Genomic DNA, 16,930 nt, shown 5'->3' with positions numbered 1-16,930 from the left:
GGGCTCAGTCACCTTACAGTGAAAAACAAGCATTGCTTAGTTAAGCCCAGCGCAATGGCATATGACAAGCATATTAACATACGTGATGTGCTCAGCGTATACCATGTTAGCGGATACATGCCAGACACTGAGACGTATTGATTGATCACTTAACAGCCGCAGACCAAGTTCATAAGAGGGAGCTGGAGGGTCAGGACTCCGTCACCGGGACTTGGGATCCTGAGCTTTGTTCCAGACACTGTCAGTCATCCGTCCACTCCCACACAGTGAACCACGCTTATCCCTCTGGACCTTGACACACCTAGCAAGCTGGTCTGGGACATCTGAAAGACTCTGTTAAACACTAAACGCTTCCATTGTCCTTGACCATAATGTGATTCCCCACCTGGGGCGGGTAGCTTTCGACACTGAGATTTTCCACATTAAGAGAAAAGAATGGCTGTTTTGGGAGCCCGAGTTGGTTTCATTTAGACCACAAAACAGGGAAGTAGAGGCCTCCAAAACCAACAGTACAGGCAAGGGCCCTCTCACTGTGGCCCGCCCCCACCCCTACCCCCCTCACCGGCCCAGTCTTCTAGAGAGATCTGAGTGTCGCCAGCCCTCTCATTTTACAGATGTGAGGACATAGAACCATTGTCCATTCCTCACTTTTCCTAAGCAGCTGCTCTCTGTCCCAGGATCCTATACCAGCCCCACCCATTACTGTTTGCTTTGCCAAAGGACAAATTAGAATGTGTGTCTGTCCTGAAGGAAGAAAGTCAGGTGGCTGGCGGGAGCAAAACCATCTTGTTAATGTCTACCCCGGCTCCATCTGATCACTGTGGAGTCGAGAACCAAGCAAAGCTGGAGTCCCTTGGGCTGAGCCTGCCTCCCTTAGCTACCTCTGCATAACAACTGTGAATCTTCCCAGCACAGGCTAAGGAATATTGTCGTCTCACTTGTGGAGTCGCACATGAGCTAGGGCTCAGCTGAAATGGTGGCCTCTGGCTACAAACCGAGGTCAGGCCCGTTCCATGTGGGTTTGCTTTTTAGCAGTGAGCTGTGTGGGACATGGGAGGTAATGAGATCGGCCAGCGAGCACCTGATGTCCTGGCGTGATGCTCATGGGCTCCACCCTTGACTGATGACATGATTTTTATTTACTTATTCATGTATTCGTTTGTTTGTAATTGAGACAGGGATCATAAGCCCTGGCTAGCCTGGAGGATAAAAATCCTGGGACTTCAGGCATGCTATGCAATCAATCACTCTTCCCTGGCTATATCACCACCGTCTGTAAGATGAAGTTCTTCCATTAGGACAATATGGAGGCAAACAGCGTTTTAGTCTTCCCACCTGGCCCAGCCAGGGCCAACCAGGCTCTTCAGGCAGGGAAGAGAGGCAGCTACGAACATGGCCCTTCCTCACACCAGAAGAGGCCAATGCCCTGTGTCATGTCCCTGTTGGATTTTCTGTAGAGAACAGCTCACAGGACATCCTGCTTGGGCCTTCTGAGTTCTAAATTGTGCCCTGGGGTTCCCATCATGAGACAAAAAAAACCCAAAATGATTTACAATGTCCACACAGCGTCAAGACTCTCTTGATGGCCACCAGTGCAAAACCTAAGAAAGCCCAGGGAAGCACAAGGCGGTGTGGGCCCAGGCCAGTGAGACGTCTTTTCAAACAAGTGAGAGGCAACTAGAAACCAAAGAGCCTTGCACTTAGAGAGGGAGTTGGCTCAGCCACCAGAGCGGGGCTGGGAAAGGAGAGAGTGCAAGCCACCAGCACGCATCTAAGGCTCAGACTCAACCGGCTGAGCAATAGCTTAGCTTTGCCCGAGCACTTGCAGTTCTGAAGCAGGGCACTGTAGACGTCCCCAAGTGGTCACTGTGCTCTCACAGCTCACCCTGTGTGGCTCTGGACTCGGAACAAGTGAGATGGACCTGAACTGAACCTGCATTCAGAGCCCACCCAGCTCCGCTGATCCCAGCCTGTCTGGCCTGCACAAGTGAAAAGCCACCCATGTTTATCATTGTTTGCGATGAAAATGTGTTGTTAAGCAGTGATGGCTGACTGACATAAACTGTTCCTCAGACCCAAGGGCTGTGCCTCTGTGTGGTTCCAGAACACTCAATGACAATCACAAGTAGGATCTCATGAGATGACTGAGTAATTGGAGCTGGGTGATCAACTTCTGCCACGCTGTTGCCTTATGGATACTGGATCGCCTTTCTCCAGCCCAGAACATTCAGGAGTTGTGTGGAAGTCCCATGACCATCCTGACATTGCAGGGGAGCTGTGGACCAGCTCTTGGCATTTCTGGTAGAGAAACTCAGGCCCAGAAGAGGACAGTAAGTTTCCCAAGACACTTTGATGGTCGTCAGTGCCAGGAACCTTAAGGGAAGCACTGGATGGCTTGGCCAAAACTTGTTCCTGGAACTTGGTAAAGAGCACCATGGGCTCTGTGTGGAGGAACAGGCCGGGCTGGATAGGGTCTGGACCAGTGCCCCCTTTGCAGTTTGCCTCTTCCCCGGACAGGACTTTGATGCCAGAATCAATCCGGAGACAATCATGTCGCCGAGCAGAAAGCCAGGGAAATGCTAAGGGGGTGGTGTGGAGGGCGAGGGCTGAGGGGCTGTTGAAGTCACCCAGCTAGGAGGGCACTGGGGAGAACCGACCCCGACTCACCTTCATAGCAGGGGATCAGCACCTTGCCCTTGGCCTGGAGGTTGGATGGGATGAGGTAGCAGAATCCATGGGGCAGGATGTGGTCTGTTTCATAGTAGATGTTCTTCCAGCGATGGGCACAGGCCTGAAGGGACAGAGAGAGAGAGTAAGAAGAGAAAGTTCACACCAAGGCGTCAGAAAACTGGAATGAAGGGGAACCAGCTCCTGGGAGGCCACTGGCAGGAGAGAGACATGAGCCCAAAATAATAATGACAGTGATCATGAAGATAATAATAATAACTAATAACGACTCCCATAGCTGGGACTGAGTGTGGGGATACAATGAAAGGAGACTGGAGTCAGTGGGTGAGAGAAGTCGGGCGTCTAGGCAGAGGCACAGCGTGGTGCAGCGCTCTCCACAGTAAGCGCAAGAGGAAGACATTTCCAGGAAGAGGAGCATTTGGTGTGCAGGAAATGAGCATTGAGATAGATTAGGAGGTTCCAGGGGAAGAAAGGTGAGTGGGGAGGGTCTAAAGAGGAGGTGAGAGGGAGCCCGGCCCCAGAGGACTTGGCCGATTCCAGTGGATGGGCAATGGCAAACCAGGATACAGCCTCTGCAGGTGTGTGGTGTGACCCAATTTACAGTTCCCTCATCTGCCACACAGAGCCTGCAGGTAGGCAGGATAGAAGTGGGTAGCGCCCCAGCCCCCAGGGAGAGATGTCGCTTGCTTTGGACTGGACAGGGCATGGGAATGGAAGGCGGCATAGAGAGCTGACCGAAGGGAAGAAGGACTAGGTGACAAGCGTTGGGGGGAGGAGAAACTATTCTTAGATTTTTACCTGCAGAGACACAGCATGCACCTCCTTAACTGGAAACAGATGTTTGCTGCTGAACTGTTTTGTTTGTTTTGTTTTTGTATTTTGTTTTTAACTCTTTAACCGTTTGCTCTTTGGGAGCCCACCATCCAACTCCCAAATAAAGTATACGGAGTCTTTTTCTTCCTTATGAATGCCTGGCCTTAGCTTGGCTTATTTCTAGCCAGCTTTTCTTAACTTATATTATCCCATCTACCTTTTGCCTCTGGGCTTTCATCTTTATCCTACAAACCTTTCTTTCCTCCTTACTCTGTGGCTGGGTGGCTGGCTGGGTGGCTGGCTGGCTGGGTGGCTGGGTGGCTGGGTGGCTGAGTGGCTGGGTGGGTGGCTGGCTGGCTGGGTGGCTGGGTGGCTGGGTGGGTGGCTAGGTGGGTGGCTGGGTGGCTGGATGGCTGGGTGGCTGGGTGGGTGGCTGGCTGGATGGCTGAGTGGCTGGGTGGCTGGGTGGCTGGGTGGCTGGCTGGCTGGCTGAGTGGCTGGGTGGCTGGATGGGTGGGTGGGTGGCTGGCTGGCTGGCTGGGTGGCTGGGTGGCTGGCTGGGTGGCTGGGTGGGTGGCTGGGTGGCTGGCTGGCTGGGTGGCTGAGTGGCTGGGTGGGTGGGTGGCTGGGTGGGTGGCTGGGTGGGTGGCTGGGTGGCTGGGTGGGTGTCTGGGTGGGTGGGTGGCTGCCCCTGGAGGCCTCTCCTCCTCCTCTTTTCACTCCTAAATGCCTTTCCCCAGATTTCTCCTCCTATTTATTCTCTCTGCCTGCCAGCCATGCCTATCCTTTCTCCTGGCTAGCTATTGGCCGTTCAACTCTTTACTAGACCAATCACGTATTTCAGTCAGGCCACGGAACAAATGCAACAGAAAAGAACGCAACACATCTTCACATCACCAAACAAATGTTCCGCAGCATGAACAAATGTAACACATCTTAAATTAGTAGTTTATAAAACTGGTCCATCTACTGAAGTGATTTAGTGCCCAGCAGCACGCATCTCAAATGAACCCTTAAGCTTTGGTAAGTACACACCACTGTGTCCCCAAACCCTTAGTAAGGACGGCTCCCCAGTGCCAGGTGCTGGATGCCTTCCAAGGCCAGTCAGAAGGAGCTCTGTGGGGAGAGGTAAGACAAGGAGGAGCGGCAGAGGGAAGGTTCCGGATGGAGGGTAGATGAACCAGAGTACCATGTACGTGAGGAGAACAGGTACAGGTGGCCCTCAGTCAGCTTTCCAGGGTCAAACTTCTGAAGAGACAAACACTGAGGCTGACCAGTTTCTATTCAGAGACCCAGGGCCACCAGCCAGAGCACAGACCTGGCTCATCCCAACCTGCAGAACACCTCGCTGCTTTGTGCTGGGATGTGACCTCTGGTCCCATTGTGGCGGGACATTCTCCATGGGACAGGGGGAATTCACAGCCCAGCTGGCTCCTTCTCTCAGGTGAGAATCCCTCACACTGGTACCAGCTCACTTTGTTCGGGACAATGGATATATTTTCTTAAAATAACGAATATTAAAATAATCAGAGATTCTATTTTGTGTTTTGTTTTGTTTTGATTGTGTGTGTGTGTGTGTGCGCGCGCGCGCGTGCATGGGTGTGTGTGTGCCTGTGCACGCGCTCACATGTGTGTACAGACCAGACCTCAACCTCAAGTTTCATTCCTCAAGACATCTGCTATCTAGTTTTTTGTGGGGGCAGTGTCTTCATTTTTACCTTGAGCTCACCAATTCAGCTTGGACTGGCTGGCCGCCAAATCCGCCTGACTCAACCTCCTCGGTGCTGGGATTACAGCCATTCCTACCAGGCCAACGTTTTTATGAGGGTACTGAGCACTGCACTCAGGTCCTAGGGCTTGGCCAGCAGGCACTTCACAGTCTGAGCCTCCTCTGCGGGCGGTTTGCTTCCTTTACACACTGTTGCAGTGAGTCATGGCATTCGGCAAGCTGCCGCTCAGCCGGTGACTTCTACCACCCATTGCCGGAGATGACAGAGCCCCCGCTTTGATTTGATGGTTGTGGTGGTTGGAATAAGGATGGGCCCCATAGGGTCATATATTTGAATGCCTAGTTATCAGAGAGTGGAACTGTTTGAGTAGGATTAGAAGGATCAGAAGGTGTGGCCTTGTTGGAGGAAGTGTGTCACTGTCAAAAGCCCATGCTGACCCAGAGTTTTCCTCCCTCCCCCTCCCCTTCCCTCTCTCCCTCTCTCTCCTCTCCCCCTCCCTCTCCCTCCCTCTCCCCTCCCCCTCCATCTCCCTCTCCCTCTCCCTCTTTCTGCCTATGGACCAGGGTGTAGGCTCTCAGCTACTGCCTGCCATCATGCTCCCCTCCATGACTAACCCTCTGAAGCTGTACACAAGCCCCAGTTGAATGCTGTTTAAAAGCCGGGTGTCTCCTCCTACCTTTGTGTGGATCCAGGGATGGAACTCAGGTCCCCAGGTTGACACGGCAAGCACTTTTACATGTGCAGCCATCTCTGTGGCCCAGACTCTCATTTCCTTTATGGGAGCGCTGAGCAGCAGAGTGGCTGAGTAACACAATGGATGCAGAGAACAGGACTAGGGCCCGTGGTCCCTGAGCCACATCTCTCTATGAAACTGTTCCATCCTGCGAGTGCCGACTCCTGCCCGAGACACAGGGCGGTTGGATGTCTTGTAGCCCTTCCCATGAGGCCTAGCTGGACTGAGACACCCAAGGCCTCCTGGTGCTGGCTCTTCCCCGTTCAGGGTATGATGAGACCAGTGTTATCTTTGCTCTTCTGTCCTCCGATGGAGCTGCCACCAGGGCCCCTGACAAGCCACTCTTCACTGTGACACAGCCCGCACGGCGCTGGCGAGCTGATCATGCCCACACAACAGAGGGATTGCCTGTTACTCCTACTCAACACCGTCATCTTTCCTGCCCGTGTGATAGTTATTTTATGCAATAAATAAATAAATAAATAAATAAACCAAACAAGCAAGACAAAAACCAAAAAGCCCCCACACATTTCTGATCTCTCAGCAAATGGAAACAGCATGCAGTGGGAAACAGGAATGATCATGAGGTAATTACCCCACACTTCCACATAGAGACAGCCTTCGTGTGTGTGCGCGTGTGTGCGTGCGTGCGTGTGTGTGTGTATGTGTGTGAGTGTCTTTCTGTGTGTGAGTGTGTGTGAGAGTATGCATGTGTGCGTGTGTGCTCATGCGTGTTGTATGTGTGTGTGTTTGTGTGTGTATGTGTGTGTGTGTGTGCGCGCGCGCGAGCGTGCGTACGTGCATGCATGTGTGTGTGTTGTATGTGATGCCCTACTGCCTTGAGACAGGGTCTATCACTGAACCCACAATTTCAGCGAGGCTGGCTGTCCAGAAAGTCCCCAGAATCTGACTGTCTGCTCCGCATCCCCATGAGGGAGCTACAGTCACGTGTGATCATACAGTTTTTGACATGGGTGATGGGGATTAGAACTCATGTCCTGACACTTGCAGGGCAGGGTGAGCTCATTCACTGAGCCATCTCTCCAGGCCCCACATTCTCCAGATCATCCCTACAGATACAGTAACAGCACAAACATGCAGGGGTTGCTGTCTCATACTATTCAGAGAACAATGGCAAGAGAGAGGTCAGCCCATGCTTAGGGTAAAGGCAGATCTTAAAATATAGTTTTGCTCACCATTAGTTAAATCCACAGCCCATAGGTACACAGAACCGTGGATATGAAGGGTTGACTGATTGATTTTTGGTGGGGAGAGGGGGGATGGTCTGACTTAGTTCTTTCAGTTTCTACATTTGTGTCCCTGAGATCACCCATTCATGGGTGGGCAGTTTTACTCTAGTTGAAGAACTCAGTTCACAGCTTGAGAGCCTTTGCTACCTATCACATTCTGAGTTGGAGGGGCCGAAGTTTATGATGCTGTGGTCCAGCAGCCAGCTGTACACAGGCAGCATCCCTTGATGTTTGTTGTATTGTGTATTTGCCATCCCATAAACTGTTTAGGAGTGACCTTGGAGAATATTTAGGAGACCCAAATACTTCATTTTACACTCATCTAATTTACGGTATTCTGGGAGGACAGAAACCAAAGGTCAAAGACAAGCCCTACTCCAGAAAGCAGACAGGAACTCTGAACATAAATTATAAGAAGAAAACACTGTTCTTAGCCTGATTATCATCACACTCATGTATCAGTCTGACCTGCATCCTGTAGTAAAACAACAGGACTCTATGTAACTGCAAAGCAGCATGACTGATCAACTTGGGGAGTGAGTGGTAGGGAAGGGAACAGAGCAGTGAAGAATGGAAAAGCAGAGAATTCCCAGGAAGCTTCCTTCGGGCTGTGGCAGTAGCTCAGAGGTAGGGAAGCGTGAACAAGGAACAGTGTGATTAGGAATGTGAACAGGGTATAGTGTGTAATTACGAGTGTGAACAAGGCCTGGGTTTGAGGTGAGGGAAGAAAAAGAGGGAGCTGAGAAGAAGGGAGGAAAGGAAAAAAGAAACAGCATGGACGAGGAAGAAAGGGAGGGAGAGGAAGATGAAGAGAAGAGAGGAAGAGAAAGAGGAAAGGAAGAGGAGGAGAGGGAGGAAGGGAAGAGGAAGAGGAGGGGCGAGAGGGAGAAAGACAGGGAGGAGGGGGGATGAAGAAAAGAATGGGGAGGGGAGGAGGAGAAAGAAAAGAGGAGGCAATAACCTGTTTAAATTCAGCATCCAAGTCACCCTAGGAAAGAGCTGAGGTCCTACCATGACCCCAAATCTTAGCCTCACACATCTCAAGTTAGAAGGGTTGATTTTCTTCCCAAGGAATAAAGAGGAAGAAAATGTCCACTTCTCTTTGAAGGCTTTCTTTGTTGTGTGAACACAACACGTCCTTCCTGGAGGGTGGCTTGGTCATAAATGCCTGTCTGTCCCGGCCACCCTCACACACCTGCACTTCCTGTGCACAGAAGGACAAGCCTTTGTCATGCTTCCAAGTCCACTATGCACATCCAGGCCACACCATGGCCACTAAGACATGTGTGATGGGCACAGGATAGAAGTGAGGCTGGGATCCCTCCCCGAAAGATTTCACAGACAAAAGTGAGACATTAAAGAAAAAGAAAAAGGATTTTAATAACACATATACACACATGGGAAAGCAAAACACATCATGAAATATCACCTCACACTCTCCAGGATGGCCGCTGCTTAAAAAGTAAACGGGCTGTGCCAGGAGAGTGGCTCAGTGACAGGATACCTGCTTAGCGAGCACGAAGCTATGAGCTCTACCTTCAGTACCACAAGACGACAGCGAGCAGAAGAACAACGTACCTGGAACTTTCTGCATGCTGGCCGAACACAAAATGGTCCGTGCACTTCAGAGGGAAAGCGAATTACTACATGATCTGATAATCCCACTACACACACACACACACACACACACACACACACACACACCTATATACACACACCCATAACAAACTGAAAATGAGTCTCAAATCTTTGTTGATGTTTATAGCAACATTGTTCCCAACGGCAAGGATCAGGAGCCACACGAATGAATAGAGAAAACGTGGTGTGCGTACGTGATAAACTATCACTTGGCCCTAAGAGAAAAGGAAGAAATCCTGTTATATGCTACAACAGAGCCGAGCCGTGAGGACACCACGCCAAATGAAAGAAAACATCATAAAAAGACAAACACTGCCTGCTTCCGCTTGGCCAGGATCTGATATGGACGAGCACTTCAAAACTAGAGTGGTGGTTACCAGGAACCAGGGGCGAGAGGAAGAGTCATGGCCAGTGGATGCAGAGCTTGGCATCTGCAGAATCAAGAGTTCTTCCTAGAGATGCTGTTGTGCAACAATGTTCTCATACATACTTCTGGTACTGTCTCCTGATTTTAGCAGGAAGGCGATTTTTTTATTTACCAGTAGCATGAATGTCTAACAAAAGTGTATAAACCTTCAAGGCATCTCATATTCTTGAAGGCAAAGGTGTTACACCATATCATATATATATATGACCTCAACAGGACAAGAGACGTGCGAGCTGTAGACACCCTTTGCGTCCTTTCCCAGCGCCCGTATGGAGTGGCTTACCAAATGAAGGGTGCAAGCAATGATTGTGTCAGACAGAAATTTAACTCAGTCAGATAGGGTCGTCCACAGCACCGTTTCCTACAAATACTCAACCCTGCCTCTTTGATGCCTGTGCCAAATGTCTCCCATGTTCCTTACTGATGCCTGAGATCCCAGACTGGGCCCAGTCTTGTACCAACAGGCACAGTGCTGAGTCTTTGTCTTGCACCTTTGCAAACAAGCTCTCTGGGGCACTGAGGCTCCGCATCCCCAAGAAGTGAGTGTATCTCCAGACTCTGCCTGCAGGGGCATCTCCTGCATTGCTGCCCACTCCTCTCTCTTGGTTCTGAGTCATGGCTTTGAGCCTCCTCTGGAGAATATACATACTTAGTTTCTCCCCCTCTCTTTCCCAAGAATGGCAGACAAGAGTCCGGCCCTTTGGGGCTGAATCACCCTGTGGGGTCAGGCCACCATGCCTAGAGGAATGTGGTGGCTTGGCCATCATCCATGACTTGCTGAGACAAGGATTAAAGGACTGGAATCCAAGGCCAGCAGACATGAGGGGTTGTTCAATGAGACCTACACTAGTGTCCACTGGGGAGGCATTGCTGGTGACAGCATCCAGCTGCCCCTCTCTTCCAAGGACCCAGCAATGCTGGGGGTGCGTAAGTGTGCTGAGGTGGGGCTGATATCAGCAGAGAACACAGCTCCTCAGAGGGGGCTGGGAACTTTCGGCCTGTATGCTTGAGGAAAACCCATTTCCCCTGGGAGCAAACATCCATAAAACCCTAGCTTTGACGGACGGCCTGTGATCCAAAGGAAACTCCTGAGATGCAGCAGCTGGACTCATTTTCCCTTCTTGACCTGGAACTTTTAAAACACAAATCTTCCTAGAGCCTTCGAGGAAAGCCAATGGCAGAAGCTGGGTCCTCTGAAGAGGCTCACCCTACAGGGCATCAGTGGCCTGGGAAAGGGCACAAAGCCTTCTGGGAGCTGGCCACGGGGATGCCTAGATGTACATGTGTAAAAATGTCACCAAGATGTGAGGTGTGCAGGCTTGAGTGTCTTAGCTTATACCTCAGCAGGAGAGTATAAAAGAGGAAAGAGAAAATGCCTAAAAACCAAGCCTCTCTCATGGAGGTTCTTTTTTATTATAGTAATTGTTGCCTGGTGTGTGCGTGTGTGTGTGTGTGTGTGTGTGTGTGTGTGTGTGTGTGTGTGTACTTAGGAGGGTAAATTGTGGGAGTCAGTTCTCTCCCTTCAGTGTGGTTGTCCCAGGAATTGAGCACATGGCAGAATTACTTTCACGTGAAGTTCTAGAAAAACCATCAGCAATGTTTGCAAGGCAGTGGCTGCCACTGGGATTCGAGGGGATGATTAGATAAAGATACAGAGAACATCCTGGGATGTTCTGACATGTGCATTTGCTAAAACCTCAAGATTTGTGTATTTTATGTAAATTATACCTTGACCTGAAGACAAACACAACAAGTAGGAAACAAAATTACAAACTTCTTTCTACCTGTGTCCCCCTCCCCCACTCTCTCTCCTAATGCCTCCTGGGATTGACCAGGGCTCATGCTTGCTGGGAAAACACTCTACCAGTGAGCTACGCCCTCAGCCCAGTTTGTCTAAAGAAAACACACAGATAAGTCCTGGGCATGTCAGCCTTTGACCGTCACCAGCAAGGTTCACACAGCTGAGTTACTTTGAAATGTCATAAAAGCATCTCATGATGTTTTCAATGGCTTTGCAGTCTTGTGTGGCCACGTACACAGCTGCCCTCCGCTGCATGCAGTTGCATGTGGCCTGAAGCTGCAGGTGGGCATGGCTCAAAGCAGCAACAGAGAGCCTTAAAGCTTGTGCTCTGGCTTCTATGCTAGCCGGCCTGCCTATGGGGTGAGTCGTTCATTCTGAGGGTGCCGCCCTGTCCCAAGTCGCCCTCTCCCCAGAGGTCTTACCAGGACAAGGCCATCTGCTCTGGGCTGCCGGGCCAGGCTCACCCCCATCCACTCATCATCTCGGTCTCCCTTGCAGGTCTTCCCACAGGGCTCACCCTTGTTCTTCCCTAGAGGGAGAAAAGAGGCCAGAGATGCCTTGAAGAGTGGTACAGCCGGCTGCCCTTCCAACAGTTGTCCCGGGGGCTCAAGTTTTTGTACTTGAAACAAAATGTCAACAGGACAGAAACTTGTAACAAAATGTTGCTATTTCATTCAGCCCACTCTTTATCCACAGCAAATCACCATGAAGCAAAAGGTGTCTAAGAAGTCACCTTAAGGAACATTTCACATAGCAGGTCATACATGGACAAGGCTCCTCTTCTGACAAAGAAAAGCAGGACACTTCTTTGGGTTTTTTTGTTGTTGTTGCTTTGCTGTGTATGTTTACAATTTTGTATGTGTGTGAGCACGTTAGTAATGTGCATTTCTGTGTGTACATTGGGGGTTTGTATTCATGTCTGTGTGTGTTTACATGTTTGCGTATGTGCATACATGTTGGGGGAGTGCATTTATGTGTTTGTGTGTGTGTGTGTGATGGGAGATGTCATTCTGTATATGTTTCTCATGCTGGTTAATAAATAAAGCACTGTTGGCCAATAGGAAAGGAAGATAGGAGGGACTAGGAGACAAGGAGGAAGAGGAAATAGTAAGGAGGAGCCAAGATGGAGAGTCTGGAGAGAGCAGTATGCGGCAGCCGGCTCCGGGTAAGAAGACCACGTGAAAATACATAGATTAACACAAATGGGTTAATACTTAAGACAGAGCTAGCCGATAAGAAAGTAGTAACTGGCCAATAGTATAATATCAAATACAGAGTCTCTGTGTGTTAATTGGGGCTGGCGCGGCGGCAGGACAAGACCAGGCGGCGTAGGAAAACCATACTCGTTACATGTGTGCACATGTTGGAGGTGTGCATTCATGTGTGTGGGTTTATATGTTTGTGTATGTGCATATATGTTGGGAATGTACATTCAAGTGTGTGTTCAGGTATGTAGAGTCCAGAGGTTGACACCAGGAGTCTTCCTCAATTGTTCTCCACTTTATACTTTGAGGTAGAGTCTCTCACTGAGCTTGGAGCTCACAGGATTAGCTACATTGGCTCGCCAGTGGTCCCAAGGGATTCTCACCTCCACCTCCTTAACACTGAGATGGAAGAAGGCTCGTGTGACCACATCCAGCTCTTCATGTGGATTCTAAGGGATGAGGTATGAGTTCAATTCTCCCATCTCAGTCTTCTCAAGGCAAGCCCTCCCCAATATGCACAGCTGGACCAGAACCATTCCAGCTGGTCTACCAATGATGCTGCCACTGCTCTGCTTGGAGACTTCACTTCCTGGACTTCCCCAGCTGGGCACCAGTCACCTTCCATACCCAGAAAGGTCCCCAAGGAGGCCTCTTCTAACTTCCAATAGAGAGTTGATCCTAACACACACCTTCCCTCTGGATTTCTCTTACTCTATTGTTTAATGTCTGTTTTGGCTACTGGTTGTCAAGGCTTCAGATGACAGATTCCTTGTTTCCTCTGTTCATTGGCATATCCCAGTGCTTACTAACTAACAGGCTCTCAATCATATTTGTAAGACAGAGGGAAGGCAGGTGAAAAAGAATAAAATGTGAGAATATCAGTCCCATTTCTATGTTGACAATCATGTCCACCCACCTCGAGCCATGTCCAGTTCGGTGCATCTCCGGTCAGGGTTGGTGTGGACTCGACACTTAAACACAGCTCCAGGGGACTTCACTGAAGTGCTATATTTAGATTCTGCCTTCGGTGCACCCACAAGGACCCTGCACATCAAAAAGAAAAAGCATGCTGTCACATCCCGTGCTGGAGAAGAAGAGGTGTGTGAACAATGTGAGTACGTATCAGGAAGCCATACTAATTTACTGTGTGTGTACACACACACAACACAACACACACACTCACACACACACACTAACTCACACACACTCACACACACTCATACACTCACTCACACTTACACACAGTCACACACTCACTCACACACACTCACATGCACACTCACTCTCACACACACACTCATATACTCACACACACACACACACCAAGTTAAAGTAAAACCACCAATTTAAAAAAAAAGAAAAATGAATCAAAGACTGCGATTGTTTTATGTTTTTATGTCAACTTGACACAGGCTAGAGTCTTCAGAGAAGAAGAATCCTCAATTGAGGAATGCCTCCATAAGAGTGGGCTGTCGGGAAGCCTATAGGGTATTCTATTTATTAATTGGTGATTGATGTGGAAGGGCCCAGCCCATTGTGGGTGGTGCATTCCTGGGCTGGTGGTCCTGGATTCTGTAAGAAAGCAGGCTGAGCAAGCCATAAGGGGCAAGCCAGTGAGCAGCACTCCTCCATGGCCTCGGCATCAGCTTCTGTCTCCAGGCTCCTGCCCTGACTTCCTTCAGTGACAGATTGTGATGTGGAAGAATTACCCACGTAAACCCTTTCCTCACCAAGTTGGTTTTGGTCATGGTGTTTCGTCACAGCAATAGAGAGCATGACTAAGACAATCAGTAGGTATATGAGCAGATGCTCATCTTTACTAGTTACCAGTTACTAGAGGGATAGGGTAGTGTAGTGTAGGGCAGGGTAGGGTAGGGTAGGGTAGGGTAGAGTAGGGTTCAGGAGGGTAGGGTAGGTTAGAGTAGGGTTCAGGAGGGTAGGGTAGGGTCCAGTAGGGTTCAGTAGGGTAGGGTGTGGTAGGAGAATCAGTCTGGGCCTCCTGGGTGCAAAATCCAAAGAGGGATGTAACATTAAGTTCACTTCAAGGTGTTACAAAAATAAATCTATCCTAGAGTTTGTCTGTGTGTGTGTGTGCATTTGTGTGTGTGTGTGTGTGTGTGTGGTTGTCATTCTTTGGGTTCTATCCATCTTCTGTTTGGCTTTCTCACTGCCCCAAGGATGCACCTGTCTCTCCTAGCCCAGTTAGGGACTACAAGCAGGAACCAGCACACCTGGCTTTAAGTGGGTACTGAGGATTGAACTCAGGCCCTCATGCTTGCATAGAAGCTCCTTGCTAACTGGGCCATCACTCCAGCTCTAGAGTATTATGCATATTTCAGAAAGGTAGCAGCCCAAGTCCTACAGCACAGAAGACTAAACAACAACAGTTAGGCAAGTGTGTGGTGAGTTGAGCAGTGAGTCCCTTGGAAAAGGCATTGTATGAGGGCACTCAGACAAAAACCGGATCGCTGCTCAAGCTGCAGGTTCCAAGCCCATGCTCAAAGAGGACCCGAGCTGTCCCTTGTCTCTAGCAGCCAGGAAACAGGAAAGAGCTGAGCAGCCCAGGACATTAGATACAGCAAGCCTTGGGATAGACTGCACCACTACCAGACTAAGCAGAAGTTAGTAGTTTCCCTGGGGTAAAGAAAGCTGGTCCTGGATCTCCTTGCTCTGTTCCAGAAGCCACCAGAGCCACCCACTTTGGGGCCTGATGTCAGGCGCCACAGGGAGGCATGAAGGTTCTGTCTTAATTCCTACCCCAGAAGCTGGCAGAGCCCTGAGGACCCCAGAGACACCCCTGTCCTGGCAAGGAATTATGTCTTCTCAGATTAACCCTGGGAGGTGTGCATCTGCTCCTGGAAGGTTATCTTGCTGGTGTGTGGAGGAGCTAACCCTCCAACACTGAGGGTCCCTGCCCAGCAGCCTTGCTATGTGCCCCTGCAGGACCTCAGCGAGGACACACACACTCCACATCCCCACCAATGATGTGCCTCCAATGCCCCATTTCCTAGCAGAAGCCCTGTGTCCGTGAGGACTAAGGGGGCCTTTCCCACACAGGTCAGACTTGCTGCCTCGCTCAGCCATACAAGGGAGGCTTGGCCAGCCTCTGGATGCTCTAACTCAAACCCAAGAATAAAGCCACACTGATGGGTGGTTCCCCCACCCCGCCCCCTTCCTTCTGGGTTGAGCTTGAGTCTTTGGAGTGAGTAGGTCAGAGAGTCTGCCTTAGACCGCCACTGTTTTCACAGGTGAAAAGAATTATCAGACTGACAAATGAAGATGGCTAAAACATCCATGGCTTGCCATGTCAAGCCCTAGGGGCTAGGGAGTGTAAATGTAAAACCCCAGTGATGGGTCTGAAGCCTCCCACAGACTCAAGTTTCCCATCAACCCAGCAAACAACCACTGTTCATAACTCATCCTGTAACAGGGACCAGGGAGTCTGTCTGAGGCCCTGGGTTCCATCTCCAGCACCACGCACCAGAAATGAAATAAAAAGCCACCATTGCGTCCAGCTGTCTTCTGCACGTGTACCCTTACACTTATAGATTAGTTTAGTCCTTCCTCTCAGGAAAGAAACTTCCGCTTGCCCTGGGTGACATATACAAACACCCACACTTGGTCAGTGTGCAGGGAGCCAGTGACAAATGTATCACACCCCTGCTTCCCAGAGCGCAGGGAACATCAGTGAAGGGGACTGGTAAGATTATAAGAGCAAGGTTGTTGACTGGGGGCTGCTGGGAGAAAACATCTTTTGGAAACAATGGAACCACTGCACCCCTGAACTCACACAGCCCGTGACTGCCTGCACAAGACCAGTGTGAGAACAAGCCAGTCAGAATTCCAGCATGGAGCAGGAGGGCCTCCTAGCTGAGAAGCTACTGGTCGGGGATGGCTGCCGAGGAGCAGAGATGGAGAAACGGTTTTCTTCAAGGATGACCCCTGAGCACTGAGAAGCACTGGACTCAGTGGGTGTTTATTTTCTTTTTAAGAAGAAAATGGATTGGGCATTGTGGCACACTCCTTTAATACAAGCACTTTGGAGACACAGGTGAGTGGATCTCTGTGAGTTCAAAGTTATTCTGGTCTGCGTAATGAATTTCGGGATAATCAGAGCTATGCAGAGCTATCCTGCCTCAAAATTAATAAACGAATTCATTAACTAATTTAATAAAAAATATTAAAGAAGAAAAGAGAATGAAATGATGGAGAGGGGATATGGGACGGAGGGGACCGGGAGGAGAAGGACTGTGGAGTGAACGGTAGGTGTGACCAAATACGTTATAAGGAAGTATTCTTGAAGAAGGGATAACCTTGAAGTCACGGTAAACAAAGACGAGAGAGAAACCCATTGCCCACAGGAGTCAGAAAGCGACTATAGGAAGCAGCAGGCTGTAGGTCCACCATGCCCCCAACATTATCACCACAATCCTGAACTGCCAACTGGCACCATGACTCCCAATTCCCAGGTCAGCCAGGCAGGAACGAGCCTGGCGAGCAGAGTGCCCAGGTACTTGCTTCTCTCATCCTCGAGCCAAGACTTGGGACAGAAGGTCTGCCAGACTAAAGCAGAGAAGAGACCCGCTGGATTCTAAGCTTTTCCAAGCCCAAAGCACTCAGTGGTCCTAACAACAGCTGCTGATTC

The 16,930-nt window shown here is 49.9% G+C and overlaps 1 protein-coding gene across 1 annotated transcript in view; it reads right to left on the bottom strand.

Annotated features, from left to right (window-relative positions):
- Itga9 (integrin subunit alpha 9) overlaps positions 1 to 16,930 on the bottom strand; it is a 289,334-nt gene that overhangs the window by 257,776 nt on the left and 14,628 nt on the right. The window contains exons 2-4 of the mRNA XM_051202213.1: positions 13,202 to 13,329; positions 11,503 to 11,609; positions 2,668 to 2,791 (exon numbers count right to left, since the gene is read on the bottom strand). Coding sequence (XP_051058170.1) covers positions 2,668 to 2,791; positions 11,503 to 11,609; positions 13,202 to 13,329 — 359 coding nt within the window. The remainder of the gene's footprint in view (positions 1 to 2,667; positions 2,792 to 11,502; positions 11,610 to 13,201; positions 13,330 to 16,930) is intronic.

Source organism: Phodopus roborovskii, unplaced genomic scaffold (genome assembly GCF_943737965.1).
Source record: "Phodopus roborovskii unplaced genomic scaffold, PHOROB, whole genome shotgun sequence".
NCBI lineage: Eukaryota > Metazoa > Chordata > Mammalia > Rodentia > Cricetidae > Phodopus > Phodopus roborovskii.
This window is presented reverse-complemented; position numbering and strand designations above follow the sequence as displayed.